The 22,621-nt window shown below is 41.9% G+C and overlaps 1 protein-coding gene across 1 annotated transcript; it reads left to right on the forward strand.

The window, feature by feature from the left end:
- The first annotated feature begins 554 nt into the window (after positions 1-554).
- Positions 555-2,631, forward strand: LOC135497671 (uncharacterized protein K02A2.6-like). Its single transcript, XM_064787502.1, has 2 exons — positions 555-2,207; positions 2,359-2,631. The coding sequence occupies exons 1-2, from the start codon at positions 555-557 to the stop codon at positions 2,629-2,631; spliced, it is 1,926 nt and encodes a 641-aa protein (XP_064643572.1).
- Positions 2,632-22,621: the final 19,990 nt, after the last annotated feature.

Raw genomic sequence — 22,621 nt, forward strand, 5'->3', positions numbered from 1 at the left:
ATATATTTGATATGAACGGTTTAAATGTCGCGCCCTTCTTACTTGTGTAGCGCGCATGCGTATTGATGTTTTATGTAAATAAACCACGCTGTCGTATCTTATGAGCTAAACGATATCTTCACGTTCTTTCTTATCCGTAATACACTTCGAGATTTAACAGTGGCGACGAGTTTTGGCAGAAATCGGACCTCACGACGTGGTAGTATACAATCCGTAGCGTATTTTGGACAGCTCTACGGCCCGCAGTTAATTATTGAACTCTTGTAATCCTTGACTGATGATGGAAACTTTGATGAATTCAATTCGAGTCGGCCCCAACATGGCGGCCCGCATGGTGTGAGGGAAGACCGCATGGTATGTGCGCTATTTTCGGACAGCCGGTTTGTGTGTCTCAACCTGTTCCCAGTGGATTTCAAGTTGGACTAGATCCTGCAACTGCGTTACGAATCAATCGGTTGCATGTTGAGCAACTTTTGAGTGAAAAGAACAACGAAATAGAGACTTGAATTTCAACTGAATACATCTGTTCTTTGTGCGTCCGGTAATTCGGTAGTATGGCGACTGCATACATTGGTGGCGTTGGTCATTTTGACCACACAAAGGAGACTTTTAGCTCCTATACGGAGCGTTTGGACATGTTCTTTTTAGCAAACAACATTGTTGATGTGGTTGGTGCGGAACCAGCAGATCTCCTCCGTCAAGCGGGGGTGGTGGCGAGAAAAAAAGCGATTTTCCTTCGCGAAATTGGGGCGGAGGTTTACACCGTCCTGGTAAATCTCACGTCCCCAGATAAGCCCAGGGACAAAACCTTGGATGAACTCTTCACAGTACTAAAGGCGCATTTCAATCCAGCCCCATTGGAAATTTCTGAAAGCTTTCACTTTGGCAAACGTGACCAAAGGTCGGGGGAGAATGTGAGCGATTACATTCTGGCCCTCAAGAAACTGACCTTGCATTGTAATTTTGAGAACTATCTGAACCGAGCATTACGGGATAAGTTTGTTGGTGGCCTACTGGATTCGAAAATCCAAAATAAGCTGCTGAACATTGCTGACTTGACTTTCGAACATGCCTGCCGGATAGCGTCGGCAATGGAGATGGCCTCCAAGCAGGCCAAAGAAATGAGACCATCTGGAAATTCAAACGGAGTGGTTAACAAAGTAGGAGAGTCAGACTACTACAAGAAACAGACACCATCAGGTGGTCGAAAAAACCGAGGTACTGTCTCATGTTATCGCTGTGGTGCCAATCACTTGGCTCCAAATTGTCCTCATAAGGACGTGGTTTGCAGAAAGTGTGAGAAAACGGGACACTCTGCAAATCGATGCAAATCTAACATGACTGCATCAGGAAAGCCAACCGGAGACAGCCGCCACAAATCCTACAAATCAAAGAGTGGTGGTGTGAATCTAGTAGCGGAAACCGACGAGTTTGGAGCAGATGACGATGAACTTGGAATTTACAACGTGTACGCTGTGTCGTCTGAAAAGACTGGGTACTTTGTGACGCTAGACTGTAACAATACCCCTTGCGAGCTGCAAGTGGACACAGCAGCAGACTTTTCCATAATGTGCAAAACAGACTTCGATACTAAGTTTGCCTGTACCCAACTAGAGAGGTCGAACATTCGTCTGAAAACATATACAGGTGACCACATCAAAGTATGTGGCACCTTTGATTGTAATGTATTGTACAACAAGCAACAGGTCACCTTGCCGATGGTAGTTGTAGATCACGTAGATCGCCCCGCACTTCTGGGTCGAAACTGGTTGGCAAAGTTGAAACTTGACTGGGGTCAAATACTCAGTGTAAACACGGTTAAACGAACGGGGAATGCCAAGGCAAGGCTAGACCTTTTGCTTCGTAAACATAGTAGACTGTTTGAGGACAGTTATGATGGTATGAAGGGTCATGAAGCTCACATTAGGGTAAAACCCGATGCTGCACCTGTCTTCCATAAGCCGCGAAACTGTCCATACGCCATTCGCGATAGGGTTGAGTTGGAGCTGGATAAACTGGAAAAAAATGGCGTAATGAAGAAGATCGATAGATCTGATTGGGCAAGCCCAATCGTTGTAGTCCCAAAAGCGGACGGGTCCGTCCGAATCTGTGGGGATTACAAGGTCAGTGTAAATGGCGCAGTGGAAGACGAGCAAACCACCCTTCCTACCACCCAAGATTTGTACCAACAGTTGTCAGGCTCAAAGGTATTTTCAAAGCTGGAACTTTCGCATGCTTATGCGCAGCTTAATGTTGACCAACAGAGTAGGAAATATCTTACCATAAACACACACAAGGGTTTGTATGAATATCTGAAATTGCCATTATGGTATTAAGTCAGCTCCTAAGATTTTTCAGGCAAAGATGGACCAGATTCTACAGGGAATACCCAAAACTGTGTGTAAACAAGATGACATCTTGATGGGTGGCGATGATGACAATGAGAACCTGGATATCTTAGAACGGGTGTTAGACCGACTAAGTGAAAACAATGTTCATTTGAAATTACCCAAGTGTAAATTTCTTGAAACAAAAACTGTATATCTTGGTTTGGAATACAGTGGTGAGGGTCTCAGACCTGTAGAGTCATCGGTTGAAAGGCTCCTCTCCCTTAGAATGTTTCGCAGCTGAGGTCGTTTCTAGGTATGGTTCAATATTACCACCAGTTCTTACCTGATCTAGCCACAGTTTTGAGCCCGCTTCATGAACTATATTGAAGAAAGGAGTTCAGTGGCATTGGTCAGACAAGTGTCAGAAAGCATTTGACAAGTGCAAAAGCGCGTTGACAAGCGACACATTGCTGGTGCATCATGATGCAAAGAAAAAGTTGCGATTGGCTTGCGATGCTTCGTCCTATGGTCTGGGAGCGGTGCTCTCTCACGAATTTGACAAGAAAACAGACAAGCCCATTGGATATGCATCCAGGACCATGAGTCCGAGCGAAAGAAATTATGCTCAAATTGAGCGAGAGGCTTTGTCCATAATCTTTGGTGTGAAGAAATTTCACAATTTTCTGTATGGAAGGAAATTCACTTTGATTACGGATCACAAGCCTCTCTTAGCAATTTTGGGGCCAAAGTCTGGTATACCCACCATAGCTGCAGCACGTATGCAGCGGTGGGCCTTGATTCTTTCCGCGTATGACTACGATATTGAATATCGTGACTCCGCATCACATGCCAATTGCGACGCACTGTCCAGATTACCCTGTCCTGAGTCAAGTGACGAGGGCATGGAGAGTAAACTGTTTGCTGTCAGTATGATGAACGACAATTTCCCAGTGTTGGCTGAGGAAATAGCGAGGGCAACAAAGGTACATCCAGTCCTAAGCAAGGTTCACCAGTTCGTTCTGGCAGGTTGGCCAGCAAAATGTAATGGCCTGTCCGAGGCATTTAAGCCTCATTTCAATCGACGAGACCAACTTTCGGTCGAGCAAGGTTGTGTCCTGTGGGGCACTAGGGTGATCATTCCTCCGAAATTTCGCGAGAAAATTCTTGAGGAACTGCACTGGGAACACCCAGGCATTTGTAGCATGAAGGCACTTGCCCGTAGTTTTGTTTGGTGGCCCAAGTTAGATGAGGAAGTTGAGGCAAAGGTCAAAGCCTGTTCTACTTGCCAAAAGGTCAGACAAACTCCAGCCAAAGTGCCCTTGCATCCCTGGATATGGTGTAGCCGGCCCTTCCAAAGGGTCCATATTGATTTTTGTGAAGACAAGAAACAATTTTTCCTGATTTTGGTAGACAGTCATTCAAAATGGGTTGATGTGAAGGCAATGAATGTCACTACCGCAGACAGAACGATAGACGAGCTAAGGCTCATTTTTGCAGAGCATGGTTTGCCTGAACAACTGGTATCCGATAATGGTCCTCAATTTACCTCCATAGAATTTGCAACTTTCATGAAAAAGAACGGTATACGTCACACGCTTGTGGCACCATATCACCCTGCCTCCAATGGGGCGGCGGAAAGGGCGGTTAGGTTGGTAAAAGAGGCATTTACCAAGCAGGTAATCGACGGTAACAAAGGTTTAACCCTCAAGCACAGAATTGCCAATTTCTTGCTAAAGTACAGGACCACACCCCTAACACCACTGGTGTCAGTCCTGCTGAGCTAATGACAAAAAGGCAACTGCGAACCAGACTGACTCTGATCAAGCCCAATGCTGCCAGGATGGTTGAGAAAAGACAGGAAGCGCAGAAAGTGCAATTTGATCGGCACAGGAAACAAAATAGGGATTTTGAGGTTGGCGAGGTAGTGCGTGTGAAAAACACCAGGGCAACATCAAGGCTTGATAGATGGCTCCTTGGTTCAGTGGTTGAGGTCAAGGGACCTAGAAATTATGTTGATCATCAAGTAAGTTGGTTCATGCTGATCACATGATCACAGTGACCGATCAGGCCGCGGATCAGCAACAAACTGCTGATGAGTCCGCGGTACCAGATTTTCTAGATGACCCAATTCAGCTTGCACCAATTCCTGTAAGTGTTCATGTTGGGAACAACACAGTTCCTCCAGTCACGCCAGTGGGGCTGAGAGCTGATGTCACTTACACCCCTGTAAGACATGCTCAAGTATCTGCTGAAAAGTCCGCGCAGTTGCCTGCACCAAATAACCCTGGGCCTGAACTTAGAAGATCTACAAGGGACAGGAGACCAGTCCAGAAATTGAACCTGTAATGTTATGTCCTGTCACATAGCAATGATAACTAGGATAGGTTAGTTAGAATTTATTCTGTAGTTTATAAAATGCTCAGAGCATCCTTTTTCATCAGGGGGAAAGCAGTGTAATATATTTGATATGAAAGGTTTAAATGTCGCGCCCTTCTTACTTGTGTAGCGCGCATGCGTATTGATGTTTTATGTAAATAAACCACGCTGTCGTATCTTATGAGCTAAACGATATCTTCACGTTCTTTCTTATCCGTAATACACTTCGAGATTTAACAGTAATGTTACACAGCCCAAGGCACCCAGTATCACAGTTCACCGGCTTTATTTTACGACGTAAAGAGCACTTGGTTTATAGGTCTTCCCTAAGTTGCCAGAATGCTACACGCGGCAAGAAACGGAGCTACTAAACAGTACCGTACCTCACAGAACGCATGATCAAAGCTTCAAATCTCTGTTGCATGAAGAAAACCTTATTTGCATTAAGATATCCAACGCCAAGACAAAATTAAATGGTCAACATTTCTGCATGTGCGAGCATCAGAACTAGTTCAGCCTGTGGAGGTGATATTGTGCCGATATTTTACGGATTAAATCAACAACTCACGGGCGTTTTGTAAGGAATCATATACACATTGTGTCAACATTTTGGATACTTTATATTGTGTTCATATCGAGTATTACGTAAAGCAGAAAACAAACTGCGGAAAACCACTGTACATCACGTGGTGCGTTTCTGCCAATCAATTTCTTTGGCAAATACCAATCCGTCAGCATCATGTCGGCAATTTTCGTACAGCCAAGATGGCGTCCCGACCATTTCAGAGCATTAAATAAATTAGGACACGCGAAGGTTGCCGAATATACTTTACTCACCTCTGTTGGGATTGGGGAATGTTTTTGAAGAAATCAACCATATCCCGTGAGCTAACAGTCAGCATTGTGCCAGCGAGGTCTTTGCATTTCGTCTTGTAACTGGCAAAGGCAATCTTGTCGCTATCAGGCCCGATTTGGAAACACCGCTGGGTACTGCCCGTGCTGAAGGTCTTTGTATTTGTTGGGCAGCTACCCCCTTCTGCGACTTAAGAGAACGATATCAACATGCATAAAAGGCAGAGAGAACTGTGGTGACAGCGAAGATAGAGATAATAGTGCGATTCATAAGATTATTACAACAGTAACTAAAGAGAGAGAGACGTACGAATAAGTAACGCCCACGCTTTAATCCCCTACTAGAACAATCACTGACCCACAAAATCCTCGAAGGGATTCATGAGAACTACATACATGTAGATGAATTGCCTACGAGAACGCCCGCAAAGGATTCCGCCGCTGTGTGGGCACGGAATGAGGAATATAATGAGTGATAATCTGACAGTTTACAAGGAATTAAGTTGTGTTGAGACACTGTTTATTTTTCTGTGTGGATCAGTGAAAGTGCAATAAATGTGTGTGGTGCGTTGTTCATCAAAACAAGGAAGGGCTACCACACAAATCTGATAAGAGTTGGACATGGAAAAGGAGATATTGCCATTTTGTGTTTTCAATAAAAATGTCATATACATGTTCTTAGGCTATACTGTTAGTCAAAGCGTGCCCAAAAACATTCCAATCGCAGGTGTTGTTTCATAAGAGATCAAACAGGTGAAAGAGAAAGGCACTGTACTCCCTACTAGTATGGATAATGCGAGGGAATGGAAGCAACTTGTGAACTCTTTGCTGAGAAATTTAAACGGTTGTACAATTTTGTATCGTTTGATATAAATGAGATGAATGATGTGAAAAGAGACATCGATATGGGTATTACCGGGCATTGTACTGACAATGATTGCCAAAGTAATCATGTATTAAATGTGCAAGAGGTTGTAAAGGGAATACAGTGTCTGAAGCGGGGTAAGAAGGACAGTAATCTCAAAGTCATGTCAGATCATTTTATAAATGGGGATCATTTATTACATGTTTACATTTCTTTCTTAGTTAACTCAATGATGAGCCACGGATACTGTCCAACGGGGTTTGTTCGATCTAGAGTTGTTCCCATTCCTAAAAACAACAAGAACTCGCCGAATGCGTCTGATAGTTATAGAGGGATCTCACTGAGTAGTGTTATGGGAAAAATATTGGATATTATATTCCTAAAAAAGTATGAGAATGAGTTACGGACATCCGATGCCCAGTTCGGCTTCAAGTCTGGTCTGTCCACAGCGACGTGCAGTACGGCTATAAATGAAGTGATCAATTAATACAACAGTTGTAAAACTGCGGTTTATTGCGTAATGCTTGACGCAAGCAAAGCATTTGATTGTATTCATTTCGTCAAGTTATTTCGTGTCCTTCTTAGGAAAGGGCTGTGTCCATTAGCAGCTAGGCTCTTAGCCAATATTTATACCCAACAACGTGTACAGGTTCAGTGGGGGAAGAACATTTCTGGTGAGTTTACTCTTTCCAATGGCGTCAAGCAGGGCGGGGTGCTTTCTCCCATTCTTTTTGGAATTTATCTTGATGAGCTTATCAACAGTCTAAAACCTGACGGAATCGGCTGCCATGTTGGCAACATATTTTGTGGTGTATTTGCTTATGCCGATGATGTGATTCTGTTAGCACCATGGGTTAAAGAGGATGCTAAATATAGCTCATAATTTTTCTATTGAATTCAGGTCTTATAACGCATCAAAGAGCAGATATCTAGTTTTCGGGTCAGATGACCCACCAGGAGAGATTGTATTTGAGGGTCCAAGGGGTAAAATTTCTACTGAAGAAATTCATTTGGGCATTCTTATTGGCCATGATCTTCGTCGAAGAAGGGTTCATGGTTTAGTAAATGATCTTTACAAACGGACTAACATGTTAATTGCTCAGTTTAAGTTCGCCGACTTTGAAATAAGATATAGGTTGTTCAAAAGTTTTTGTATGTCTTTGTACGGTTATCAGCTATTAGATCTCTCGAAGCCTTACATGCAAGAGTTATATATTGCGTGGCGCAAATGTATTCGTCAGGTTTTGTGTTTGTCTTATCGCACTCATAACGATTCATTACCGGACATTATTAAAGACTGCAGTATTCAAACTCAGTTGGAGACGAGGTTAGTAAAATTCATCAATGGTTTGAGGAAGTCAGGAAATTCATTAGTGAAGGTTACTGTTGGGTTACTCTTTGCCGGGAGCACATCATCGGCAGGGAAAAGTATTACTGAGTTAGTACAAAGGTATAGCTGGAAGAGGGATGAACTACCAGGTGAATATGTCATGCTAAGGGAAATAAATCGGGGAGTTAGGGGATTTGAGCAAAATCTGGTTGCCACCCAAGTAAGGGAGTTGATTGAAATGAGGGAGACAGGGGTTCAGATTTTGACAATAGAGGAGATTAACATATTGGTAACGTTTTTGTGTACCGGGTGATCTTAGAGTACCGGTTGATATAACAGTACGGTATATGTTTAGTATGTTGGTGTTTACAGTCCGGGTTAACATTTATACTTTATATATACAAATTGTTGATGTATTTCTGCACTTGCACCCAACTCTGTATTCTCTTTAGCACAATCATTTGTAATTGTATAAACTGTACGTTTCAATTTGAAAGTACGAATAAACATATATATATATATTTAGCGTACGGGTTAAGCTGAACCTATACGCCGACCCATAACCGTCGCGTGCGACGCGCGATCAAACATTTGACGCCGATCTAAAGAACTAAGCTTGCGTTGGCGTCTGACACCCAATCATAAGCATTGGATGCCGAAATCCATTCAATAATAGCACGAAAACTGCCGGGCCCAATCAATCAGAAAGCGCGAATTTTGGTATATTGTAGCGCGTTATGGCGCGTTCCCAAATGCGTCATATATATTCTATCTGATTTTTTGGCTCAGCAATTTGGCACACACCCAATTGCACACACCCAAGTGCGCACACCCTCGAAACGTGCTCCAAAATCTTCAAGGGCTCCCCTGTCAAAACAAAGCAAGGGATAAACAACCTCAGTTACAATGGCAACCCATAACATCAAGGACAAAAGGGTCACTTACCTAACAATGGGCAGACACTCCACGAAAACAGCAGCGCAGAAAGGATAAAGTCGGCTGCCATTTTCATTCCGGCGAATTTGAAACAAGGGGAAAAGTTCTCAAAGATATCCTTGTGACACAACTCGTTTGGTAGAAAACATAAACACGCATAAAATATGCTAATTTTCCTAATTAAATCCTTCTTGTATATCTAGAACCGATTTTCTCTCTGCTTGTTATCCGATCGCCGTTCTACGCCCTATTTTCCACAGTGATTATATCCCTCCAATACTGGTATGATTAAGAGGGTCTCGTCTCTATTGTTTTGTAAAGATAAACCAATACCTAACATAGGGAGTATAATGTTCAACAAGAAAGCCGTCTGTGAATGGTTTGTTTGTCAGGTGACATCCAAATTTTCACAGCAGCAAAAAATAAATAGCAAAAGTCCACGTAACAGCCTTTAGTAACGATACAGCAAGAGACAATGGACCAAGTCACCAACCGGCTGGTATTGTCTCAATGAAAATCAAAAACACTTGAGGTAACCTTTTTGGAACACGAACGTGTTGAAAGTCAATTTAACCTTTTATTAGCGAGTTTTCGTCCACCGATATGCAATAATATGCATTAGTTTTGTCAATCACAGCCAAGAGTTGTATCATCGATTCGACTGAAAGGTTCTGAAATGTTCCCGTTTTCTGTTGACTGGTAAATTGGGACCGGGAAAAATGGCACGGAATTGAATTATCTACATTTTTTAAGCAACAGTTTTCAAACCAGTAATTCTGGTAATAGCGAGAACATGGTTCCTCAACACTAAAGCACACAAAAGAAATCACGTTTTCTTCCCGCTTTTTCTCGCGTTTATGACTCAACCTTATAAACTTTCACTTTCACTTACTAGTATAAGAAATATTTGCGAGTCATCAAATTGTGATTTGATGCAAATTTTTAACTGCACCATGACGAAAATCCAGCGAAGGTAGTGGTAAGATTCTGGGTTAAGATCTTACTTTTTTATTCACTTCCTTCAATATTCCTGTAACTTTCGTCTTAAAAAGATATCACAAGTTTTTCACAAAACTAGTAAATAGTTTATTAAACAGAATTGTTGGGAAGTCCTCCGAAAAGGAATTTGGGTGATATATATTGTCATAAAAACCTTGATTTTCTTCAAGCAGTGTTGACTAAAGCATGAGTTTGACTCCGAACGCATCTAGGAATATCCCAGGGACCACGAAGGTTTAGACGGGCAGGAGAGGTATCAAATGTAGCTTTTAACCCAATGAACGCGTTGCTCCATGTGTCCCAAATGCTGCCTACTATCCATTTTGGTGTACGCATACTCATATATACATTTTATATGCATTTGACTTTGTACAAACTTCGTATTTCTGAATCGAACCAACAGGATGAACGTATTGACTTTTAGAACCGGTGTAATGTTTTTGAGTGTTTCTGTTTTTGAGTGTTTCCCTTCATTGTTTGGGAACGCTCAAAAATAGATTGACAAGTTTTTCTGTGTATCCCCCTATTGAAAAGTCGTGGTCTCTCTAGCTGCCTATTGTTTGGAAACACTGACACATGGGGAACAACCACAGATGTTACACCGGCGCAGTATTATTGACTTCAATATTGCTAGGTGTCTTTTTGGGGCGTCCTCCGGAGACAAAAGAGAGGGTGGCATAATGGACTTCGCCATCGACCGTGACTGATGGAAAAAAAAGGAAGAGCCGTTTGTTGTGATGTTGACAGTCACTCACAAAATTGTATTTGATTTCGCCTCAAAGGGACAACTTGTTGGGCGTTTGATTTTGGACGCCAGGAGTAAAATACCCCTGCTTGTCCCCCCCCCCCCCCCCGTGCATCGCCGTGTGTAGTACCACACTATACAATACGTAAAACCATAGAAATAATATGGATGGCATACAACATTCATCAAAGGAACAAGTTTTAGTAAGAATTGTAAGTTTTATCAAAAGTTTTCAAGTGCATGTACCATCGGGCACGACGGAAGTAGATGCATGTGTGGTCATTCGTTATACCATTGGATTGGGACTTTAATTACTTCTCTGCGCCGGGGTCTTAATGTGTGCTCTCAGCTGCATGATTTTGCCAACCAGGACTCCGATATGATCGCTCGAGCCGTCAGTATTTGCTATGTCTATTTGCATGCGCCTTACGATTTCCACACGTTGAATGCATATTCCATTACTGGGGTTGCTGATGTGTCGAGTAGTCACAACACCTGATCAAAATTGGGCTTGGATGACATATTTCATGCGGCCTGATAACATGTTTTGAGGTGTGTACACTGGGGTGTGAGCCAATTCACTGAGCCCTGAAATAAGGTGGAACATTTCTGACGCGTTTGGGAACTATTAGCAGCTAAACACATCTGCCTAAATTCTTAGACCGTTTTCATCAAGATAATTTATATTGTATGTATTTGTAACCCGATAAATCAATGTGTACCTCATGTGCAGAGTAAATATTTTTCATTGAATTTCGGTCGTTCCATCATTGTTTTGCACCTCAGCTCACTTTGTGGCTGAATTAAAAAGGGCTTCATCATATGGCTTCCACTTTTGCCGAGAGAGCTGTGGGATCAAAGGAAACTTGCCGTGACCTGACTCTTTATTTCAAAGACTCTGGTTCGACCAAGGAAGTTTTATGGAATTTCCTTGGTTTGACCTCGGCACACTTTCGTTACTCAATCGTAGATGACTACGTTACTGGCGAAGTACTCTGTATTGTCGACGAATTACTTAGCTAGCTTAATGTAGCGTTCATAAAAATGTTTAATAAATATATGTATCATTGTAATTAAAAAGTATGTTTATATATGGAAGTATTACATATAGTATCATGGTCTATGGAAGTATTAGTATTTTGAAATCGCTGCACTACCAAGTCGCTCGGCATACAAAAAGCCCATGACACAAAACAGATTATAAAACATAACGCAATTTCATACCTCAAGTAAGATTCCGTGAATGTGATTGGCTGATCCACGTAACGTGACCGTGTGGTATTCGCAATGTTGCCCACTCCAGCCGGTCGACATTTTGCCATGTCTCCCGGCGTGACGACATTCGGCATGTTACACTCCGTGGCGGGAAATATTTATATAATATGCCAAGAGTGTGTCGTTTCTCGTGGCAAAATTGACAATCATACGATACTGCCAAATACACACTATTGTTGATGGGGATCTCCTATTTGAAGCGTATCATGGTCAATAGACGACATATCAATAAAACTACGCCCGACTTGGTGGTCTGATATTTATCTCTGGCGTACAGTTTAGTTCTAGGTGATTATATAAAAGGTATTAGTGTTTGTCTGGTATTATTAACTTAGGTTCATCCTTTAATTTGCTAATGGACACTCAGCCACAACGCTGTTTGTGACAGATGATTTGACCGAATATCGCGCCAAACGAGATAAGGATCACGTAAATTATTGCATTTGATCGACTGTTTATCTGTTTTTATGTTGACACAATAGAACAACACGATCATATGCAACATGTCACATTGTGTGTAAATCAACACACTTGGTCGTTTGCATTTAACTTGAAAACTGGAAATAATTCCGCTAGGGTGAATCAGTTGTCATAGACAAGCCATAGGTATTAAACGTGCAATTCGCCATGTTCAAAACCTAAAAAACTTTGACTAGCCGCTTTGGAAATCCGTATTTTACGAAGGATTACTATAAACTGAGTGAGGCAACCATCACACTTTAACATCGTGATTTACGAGAATACAAGCAAGAGAATGATCGAATTCAAAATGGAAATCCAACGTTCATTTAATACCATTGCCACTGCATGGTCGGCACAGAATGAGAAAGTAGCCGAATGGCGCAAACGGCTTATGAGTGCGATCAAAGCTAGACATACCGAAGATGTAACACTCCTTATTATAGACTACCCACCGGGCGAGCTGTGTGTTCTATTAAACCAGCCGCTTGCTAGGAAACAGACAGTACCAGTGACACGTTATAGTGGAAATGATCGAAGTTTTGGATCGCAATGTTACAGATTCTCCTTGCCGTTTATTTTAGCCGCACTCCAAGGTGATGAAGAGCTGATTCACCTTCTTCATGACAGAGGAGCCAATGAGATAGCTACTGACGTTGAAGGAGATAACGTGGTCCATGCTTTAATTTGGTCAGCAGCGGTGAATCCCAAAAAGGAGGAAAATCTCTGTAAAATGTATGATGTCATTCTGGCCATGACGCCAATCGATAAGAGAAAGACGCTTCTGTCGTTTGAAGATATCGACGGACTTCGACCACTGGAGTTGGCTGCAAGACTGGGAACGTTCAGTCTGTTCGGGAAAATCATTGAGACAGAAGGTGCCTATAAATTCATCATCGAAGAGTCTCCAATCGCAAGGCGTGTGTATTATGACCTGACGGAATATGAATGTTCAGGTTCGAATAATCGACGCAAGGTGACACCACTAATTTGTCTTCGCAGCATACTCTTCAGTGACCTTGAGAAGAAGGAGCTAAAAGATCTTGTGCAGACACCTGTGATGCAAAAATGGGTGGCATATAAGATGAAGGGAGTCCACAGGCATTTGATAGTGCCATTCGTGAACACCGTTCTCCTGATCATTGGTTTCACGGTAGCAAGTGACAAAGGTATCGGCGAGATGTGCAACTCCTATCCGAATGTTACATTTGTCGACGATTATAACCGAAGACCTGCCAATGCAAGATGGTTATATTTCTACTCGGCCACGGGAGTCGATCTCCTTTACACAATCGGCATGGCTATCGCCTTGGCCAAGAATCATTGGGAAGCCCATCGGTCACATCGCGCAGGCGTCAACCGGCGAAAGCGACCAGTGTTCTTGAACCATGGCAAACAAGTTATTAACAACGGGATCTGCTACGCGTTCCAAGCATTTAGGAACATATCCCTCTACGTTTATGTAATCGTTCCTCTTCTGGTTCCAACATGGAATCGGGGGTTACTTGGGGAAGCCCTACTCTGGATGCGAATCACCTCCCACATATTCTACTGGTGGGATCTGCTGTTACATGTCCAGGTTTTCCCAGGCATGACAGACGTCGGGCACATCGTTGCAGGAGTATTCCGCTGCATTGGCATCTTCAGCGCATTTCTCTCCATCTTCTCACTGTTCTTCATATCGCTCTCGGAGGGTCTCCGCTCCGTTGCAAATTATTACTGCCTTTCACAACTTGGCTACTCTACAGACAGCCTCTATTCCACATTCTTGATTATGCTAAACATGCTAAACCCGAAGGACGTGGTGCAAAGTTGTTCAACTGTCCCAAGAATGCTGATATTTATGCATTTGTTTGTCGTGTCCTTTCTTGTGATTTTGCTGTTAAATTACCTCATCGCCCTGCTATCGGACACAGTCGGGAAAATAGAGAATCAAAAGGAGATCTTATCGGCAATTACCAAGATGCACGTTAGCATTGATTTCGTTGAGACACAAGCAACACTTTTGGGCTTTTTGCCGAATTTCAGGAAGAAAAAAATGGAAGGCTGTTTCACTATTGAATGTGAAGAGTATACTATAATATAAGTTTTTGAGACTTGGGGAATAAAAATCTCCATTGGTAATCGAATTGTGTGGGGAAAGCATTGGCGTTGAGGGATGAGTTCAATACATTATTAGGCCTTTTTCGGAGATGATATTAAGACGATTTATACTTAGAAGGAAACTGGTGACTCCAGATGAAACATGCCGTCACAAACGTTTATTTGAAAATGACAAGGATACTGATTCAGGATACTTCAAGGATACTTTCAGTCACGCAATAAACCCAGCAGACATAGTTCAATCAACGCCATTTTATGCTGTTTTTCCATCTATTGTTTATGCCTTGTGTTCCTACGAGGGAGGATCAATACGCCTTGTCACGTTTTGCTGCTGAGGCAAAACCGGAAGTTGCATTATGCTGAACGTTTAGCAAATTGTTGATAAAACTCTTTTGCAGCTTTCAAAAGAACGTCGGGGTTTTGTCATTATTCGTTGACCCTTTGGGTGGCAATTGAACTATGACCAACAACATGTTGCGAATTTCTGTCAGCATTTGTTATATTCGACAATATACTCGTTATACAAATTTCCATAATTCTGTGTTAATTGATATCCCGGAGCACACTTCTTCTGAAAATTATAAACATATTGTAATATTCTAAAGTGGTTTGATTATTGTTTAAACAAGGTTAAGCTGGTTTGGCAAGCCTCCCGTTTGTGGCCAAATACTTTTTAGCAGAAGTTCATCAAATATACCACTAGAATGAAAGAGAAGGGTTTAAATAGCCATTTTGTAAAACAACATTTAAGTTACAGGCGCATATCCGGGTACGTGGGGGGGGGGGGGGGGGGGGGCTCGGTGCAGATAATGTATCGATAGGCAATTTAAAAAAAAACCTCAATTAAAATGGTTGATTATTTACTAGAGAATAACCAGCAGTTGTTAAAGAACAATTGATGACAACACAGTAGAAAAAAGTATGTCATTCGAATACAGTGTCATGTACGGCATCATTGCCAAGATCTTGGCATCTACAGTCTTGTCTGGCACGATCGATGCCATCAATTAGTAGGATATTCTGTACCTTTCCGGCCATTTCAGTTCGAAACAAAAAACATGGACCATCCCCTTTGCACCATTGTTGCATGAAGCGGTTGTTGTTGCGAAAAGTGGCTGACTCAGAAGTGTGACGTCATTTGCCGCCCTATAGGGAAGTGATTGAGTGGCCAGATCGCCCCATCTACAGTCTATGGTATTTTACCATCACCAGATTAAAAGAAAATTACATTGGGAAAGAGAAAACGGCGGAATGATCAGGTTTTTCAATTGTTCATTCCGAGTGAGGCCTTCGGATGTGACAATAATACGCAAACTCCATTGAGAACGATTAATTAGTAAACAATGGGATAACATCATAGGTTGCAGGACTGGCATTTATCAATACATGTTCATGCATGTGAAATTATGATGATGTTGCAAATTATTTGAACGTTTCAAGTCTCTTTCTGAATTACTTTACAATCGAAATGATTGTAGTTTTGGCGGGCAATCATCACTTCATACATCAAACATCGGTTTTGCACAAATATTCCGATCAGTTCTTGTAGTTCTCCACTCACCAAAGCTACAGCATCTAGTGAGAGACAAGCGGGAGGGGTTTACTGAAGGTGGCCTCTTGGTCCAACACGGGATGTTTTCAAGTTGTCATTGGTTCAATATGCGTGGGCAATTCTTATTAGTACCTTTCACACACTAAGGCACGAATGTAGGTAAAAAAGGTACGGTAAAAAAGGTACCAGTTAAAAAGGTATCGGTAAAAAAGGTATCGGTAAAAAGGTATCGGCAAAAAAGGTACAGGTAAAAAGGTACTAGGTAAAAAAGGCATAAGTATAGTGTCTTTATTGTCAATGCTATAAATTAGCGACGGGTTAGCAGTTTTGTCGGGGGTTACTTTCGTCGAGGCACCGGCACATACGCCAGGCTGTTCCAACTTCCAACCCCCTCAGCAAATCGCGTCAAAATTGACTTGGTACACTATCATGGACCATCATAAACTCTATGATGGAAGATACGGGTAAACTTGGCCAATTTATTTTTATTTTCCATAAGTTTGAATAATGCCACTCTAACGTGTTTATGCTTTTGATACATCGTTTCTTGCCTATTTTGAGGGTCTCACTTTCAGTTAGCAAAATCGAGTGGGTATTATAGCAAAACCTTATATACAATCAGTAAGTAACCATTTTTCTGCAATTTATTATGAGAGATGAGAGTTAAGTCACCGAAATTCTACTAGAAATGGAAGATTTTCCTCCAAACCAAGCCAGTACATTGTATTCAACTCTTGTGTAGCAAGAAATGGGGATTCCCAAAACATCAGTGTGTCACTGGTAGGGATGAAACACCCTTCTCTGGGCCAATGGTCACGATCGTTTTCTTTTTTCACTGGTAGTGGAAACAACCTTCCGTGGGATCCTAGCCTCAATTGTCTTTCTCCCTGGTATGATAGTGGAAACAACCTCCCGTGGCCCTGGTGTCTTTTTCTCTACCAGTATTATAAGTGGTAGAACACTCGAAGTACAACGCGTAATATTCACAACACTTTGTCAAAATATGAAAAAAAAATAATTTTGAACCTAACTTACCACTCTGGAACGAATTCCGAGAGTTTGCCATTGCTTATTCATCTTTTATGAAACTCTTTTGCTATAAATCTTCGCGACTAAAGGTATATGCTGGCCCCTATTCCCCCTTGGTCAGCTGACGAATTCACCAGCTTTGGTTGGAAGGATAGCATATGACGTGTCATGTTTGGCGGTGAAGGACATCAGCAACCTCATTTGGCCACTCCCGCTACTAATTAATTTTTTCTTAGTTTTAACGTGATCATTGTCTACGTGAACGATTTCGTACACACTTAGAAACTTTCCATGCAAATCCTGTCTTTTATCAAATATTTGGATGCTATTGTCAGCTTTAACTATAAGGTATTTGTTCCCAAATAGATAGGCTTCGTTATAGTTATACATGAGCCATAAGTCATTGAAGACCTCCATCTTTGTTTTGTCATCAATGAGAGTTTTGCATCGAATTGTAAAAGGTCTGAAGGTAAACGAATAAATACATTCTCTATCACACTGGATATTTTTGAGTTGAACACTCCTTTCGTACAACTCTGCCTTTTGACGCTGTCCTGCTGAACCCAAGTTCTTTACATGTTTAAGCTTGAAGAAAAGTCCACAGTCTTTTATCTTGAACCAGTGTAGAAATGACAGTGAGACAGCGATGGGTCCGTTCGTCTTGCTGTTGCCATATCTTCGTTTCGTCGCATAAGTTAGCTCTAAGAAAACATTTTCTCCGCATGTCGCCACTCTAAACCACCGAAAACGTTTACGCCCACTCACAAGACGCGTCTTAAATTCATTATAAGGGATTTTTAGTTTCCGTGTGTTATCTTTTAGGTCAAATATGGTGATTTTGACAGTCGTCCGTTCCGACACAAACCAGTCAGCTTTTGTATTACTTGTTCCTACAAAACTATTCCCATACTCACCAGATATGAGGATTAGCTCTTTTACAGTGAAATGCCTAATCAGTATATAAGAAGACATTGTCTTGTTCAGGCGATAGACATACACATTTCGAGGCGTTGAGAAGATCATATCGACAGGAACGGCCATCGCGACTACCTGGAGTCCCTGGTGGTAATAAACTCTAGCACTATGCGTTGGAAACTCTCCTTTAATTGTGATATCTTGCTTCAAGTGATATAGATGCTGAATCACAGAGAACAAAATCTTTAGTGAGAGCTGCAACCGATATGTTTAGCCGAGTCGTTCGTTTGCTGCCCAAACATTATTTGCCTGCCGGTGCCACTCGGATATTGACGCAAACCTCAATTTATCTTGGTATTGCCTCAACCATCAAAGACAGAGAAAAATCAGTGACCCATTGTTCGGAACAAACCCAACTCCCGAGCCATTGCTCGTTAAGATTCGGAAAATAAGTCATTGATTCTCCGGGGAAGTCAGCTTAGCATCACAAATTCTGAGAGAGCATCCTCGGTAGCCTATGTTTAAATGGTATTCTGTACGGTCTTCCGAAAGGTACTACCCCAGCGCATTCGAAATTGGGCTGCCAGGACAGTTTGCCGCCGGCGGAAATTTGAGCACATAAAACCTGTGCTGCTGCCGGTAAAATGCAGGATCTAACACAAGGCGTTTCTCTTGGCATACAAGATTTTAAACGGACCTCCACCAAAGTATTTCGATGGGATACTTCGACCAGAGAACAATCCACAGCATACACGATCTTCAAACATTGTCCAACTTTCTGCTGCCGCGCAACGGTCTCCCCAACATGTGAAACTCTCTCCAAACAATTTCAGGACGACTTTGGTAGGGTAGCGGCTTTATCAGGTTTTGGAAAGGCGAAAAATAAATATTACTTTATTATTACTATCATCGAAGAAGGGCGAAATAGGGGAAAAGGGGGAGGAAAAATGATTTTATGACTTTCCTGAGTCATTTCAACTATGTCTAGATGTGTTTCGAGGCCACTAAAGCCAAGTTGCTCTTTCAAGTGCTTATCCATAAATAACCTATTTTCGGACAAGGTTGTCTCATCTTTTTATTTAAGAGGGTGATATATTCTGATGTTCGTATCTCAGCCGATCATCAAGAGATCCCCATGTATCAGACATCATTTTAAAGAATAAGCCTGTACCAATAGCTCAATTTCAGGAGTTTCTCCCTACAGCCTCAATTTGGCAGAGTGTGTCACATATCTCAATATCATAGTGACACAGAGACAAAATAAGGACCTTCGATCCATCAATTTAACCATCACCCGCGTATGAGGCATAAATTTAGGCGGTAAGAACTGGTCTACTAAATGACTTTCAATTTAAAAAAAGGGTTGATTCTGGGTCCTCAATATCTGAATTTTTAATGGAAAAAATTTGGAGTGGTTCCATCTAAACTACATAATGACCCCCCTTAGCGGACACCTCTCTATTAAGGACACTAGTTTTGGTCCCAAAGTGGTTGTTTCCATTCAATTTAACCTCTATAATCAGGACACCTCTCTATTAAAGACAGCACTTGCCAGTCCCGAGGGTGTCCTTAATAGAGAGGTTCTACTGTACTTCAATGTGTCAAAATTAGAATTCAGTGTAAGAGGTTGCCACATGCACTTAACTCATTTTTGACCAAATTTTCGCTTCGGCGACTCATGGTTCTCACCGCCTCAATTGCTGATGCTTTCGTGTTGTTCCTTAAGTAAAGTTCAATCGGGTTTGATCGACTTCCCAGGATTGTAGCTGACACGAAGTCGAGTTACAGTTTGTAACCGCCGCCGTATACGTACAGACGCACACAGCTACGACCAGCAACAGCACAATATGGCTTCGGATCTAGTAGACTGCAAGCCATACATGCCATAATCACATTGAAACCTTAGACAGAAGCTCAGTACGAGTATTTGCTATGGAAATGTGCTAACTCTATGTGTTAGTGTTAAAGCAATGTCATGCAAGTTAATTCGGAGTGAACACTAGAATAAAAAAACTGTTAATTTTGAATTAACCTTTGGTTGTCCCAGAACTTTGCAAAGTGATCTAATCTCATGGTTAACAGCGGGCTTATTCTTGTTAATAGTGTTAACCCAGAGTTTACCGAAAGATTTAACGTGGTCATTGATAGGACACAAACTAACAGTTAATCTTTAACCTTTTTGCCCGGAGTAAGCGTTTGAATGTTGTCACGATTCGATGTTGCGCCCAGATTGACGCTGCGACCAGTGATGACACAACCGACGGGTTACTGCACTTCATGTTTGATATAGGAACGAAAATAGAATGAACAGGAAACATACTAAGTAACTGGTAGAAATTTAACAACTATGAACAAGTAAACACACCCAGCGGCAAGCATGCAATTAGCTTAACTAAATTACTAATTAATTAATTACCCGGATGGAGCTCCATACACCACACAGTACTTTGACCCGCCCATACATTTACAATACCAGACGGTCATACCGGACAACACCCTGTCCTCCCACATGTAAATTACCACTGTACACTTCCACAGGCCTATTACACAAAGATCTATACAAAGCTTGCTATCTACAACCAAACTAATACAAACTGGCTATCACACCAAACTAATACAAACTGGCTTATCACACCAAACTAATACAAACTGGCTATCACACCAAACTAACTAAACAACCCAACTGAATACGTGTAACTACTTTGAAACTGGTTTCACTGAACCTAGCGATATCCACCAAGTGTACATTGTATATTAAAAAAAGGTTTGGCACACTTACCCCAAGCAAATTCACACCTCACTCCTTCTCCTCATTCACACCAGACAGGAAGTGCTCAGAAACCCACTGGGCAACTTCCTACAACACACCCATTCAAACCAAACATTAACCCCTTCACACCAACACTCATACTGACACACTGACAACCATAGTTAGAAATGACGCGTTTTGTGACAAATGTTTAGAAGTAGAAAGTGCCCACCTTGAAAAGGTTTCCGGCCCTGTTGTATCCTGACGAATTGTGTAATATGTTATGGTGGCCTCAACCGTCAACAGCTGAGAGAATAAAGCGTATAATCAAATCATTATTCCCCGAACATTCTATCCAAGGACATTTCAACTTTCTACACCCTATTCAAACAAACGTATCCCACACAGCAACCAAATTATATGCACGGGTGAAGCCTAATTCTGTTAGAAGCTACACAGAGCAATGTTTTGAAGTCTCATTTAGCGAACTATGTTGTGAGTCAAAGCGCAGAACTAATGTAATTCCGAAAGTGGTGATTCTCTTGACCTGGGAAATATCTTTTTTTGGTGTACAAAACGATTTCGTTTGATTTCTGCCGGTGTGGTATACCACAAGCAAACCGCTCGACCCACAGCCTAAAGGTTTTCCAAGCCAATGACCACTACTCGGGTGTGGTCTGATATATATCTCTTGAAATTGATCCCGTGCGGTTTTGTGTATGAAACCTCCGAAAATCAGAAATCAAACCATGTAAACCATGATAACCGAGTGAGCCCATAAAAAATCATACAGATTCAAGACCAAATTTCCAGCTATTTTTAAAAAAGGACCGACTGAATCTGGATAGTGAGTTCTTGCCTGATACCGTAATAAGATCCAGCCCCACCAATCATCAGTCTGGAAAGTGCAGATATATCTCTGGGCTACTACTCGAGAACCTCCTTGGACATGGAGGACCAGAAAAACAGAATACCTCTCGATCAATAATCTACCACGTATACCATTGGGAGAAACCAATGGTGTTTTACACTGTCACTTGGTTGCACAAAAAGCTACACGTACCTTCTTCTGGTATACCCGTGAACCCATTTGACGACACGCCACCACCCTCTCCATACACGTGGCCTTCTTTTCACTCAGATGACAGTGAAACCGTGCATCAACGTGTAGCGCGGCTACTGTTAAACAGTCCGGATTGATACACAATAGAGCACACGCTAAAAGAGAAATAGCATCGTATGTGCCTCCATCTGGCTGGCCGATGCCGATGTTAAAGACAACTATAGTGAACTCTGCACTGTGTGCAAGCGCCGCCATGTCTACCAAAGCCACCGAACATTAAAAAACTCATAAATCCAGCGATCACCTAGGACTGTATAAAGGTAACGCTGTTAAACGTCCTAATTGATCTGTTTGTCCGCAGCAAGATGTCTTAACATGCCGTATTCAATATTTTGCGACAACTGCGCTGATGATTCAGGGTTATCTAAGGCACATCGGATCGGATCTTCGCAGTCCAGGTGTGATGAATCCCATGTTTTGTTTTATTTCTTCCCTATATTAATTGGCGAGTTTATTGTGAGTCAATTGAGCTATTTAATCTAAGATCAGAATCATGTAACCATAACCATGGTCATAATGTTATCCAAGATCATAGTGATGTAATATGGAATCAGTTAGAATCAGGAATGAACATTCATGTAGGACTGGACAATAGTGCAGATCAATGACTTTACAATGACTTAACAATGACTTGACAATGGCGAGTGGTTGGGTGATCTATGGTTGTTGGTGTGTGCTTTTGGCGAGGACTCAGAAAGACTCCAAGGAAAGCAGTTGGTTATGCTTGCCTTGTGATTTGAATTGATTGGAGCTCCAGAATCCCTTTTCGGGGAAGCTGTTTATCGAATCCGGACTTTTCGGTTCGGGAATTATGATCGCCTGGCGTTGGTGCCGAATGTGTCGAATTGGAGCTCCAGAATCCCTTTTCGGGGAAGCTGTTTATCGAATCTGGACTTTTCGGTTCGGGAATTATGATCGCCTGGCGTTGGTGCCGAATGTGTCGAATTGGAGCTCCAGAATCCCTTTTCGGGGAAGCTGTTTAT

The sequence above is a fragment of the Lineus longissimus genome, chromosome 13 (genome assembly GCF_910592395.1).
Source record: "Lineus longissimus chromosome 13, tnLinLong1.2, whole genome shotgun sequence".
Lineage (NCBI taxonomy): Eukaryota > Metazoa > Nemertea > Pilidiophora > Heteronemertea > Lineidae > Lineus > Lineus longissimus.

Bases quoted from the DNA above. Each gene is read 5' to 3' on its own strand.
- LOC135497671 (XM_064787502.1), top strand. From the start codon at position 555: ATGGCGACTGCATACATTGGTGGCGTTGGTCATTTTGACCACACAAAG. The intron at 2,208-2,358 runs GTATTTTCAAAG...AAGATTTTTCAG, and splicing joins AACAGTTGTCAGGCTCAAAG to GCAAAGATGGACCAGATTCT.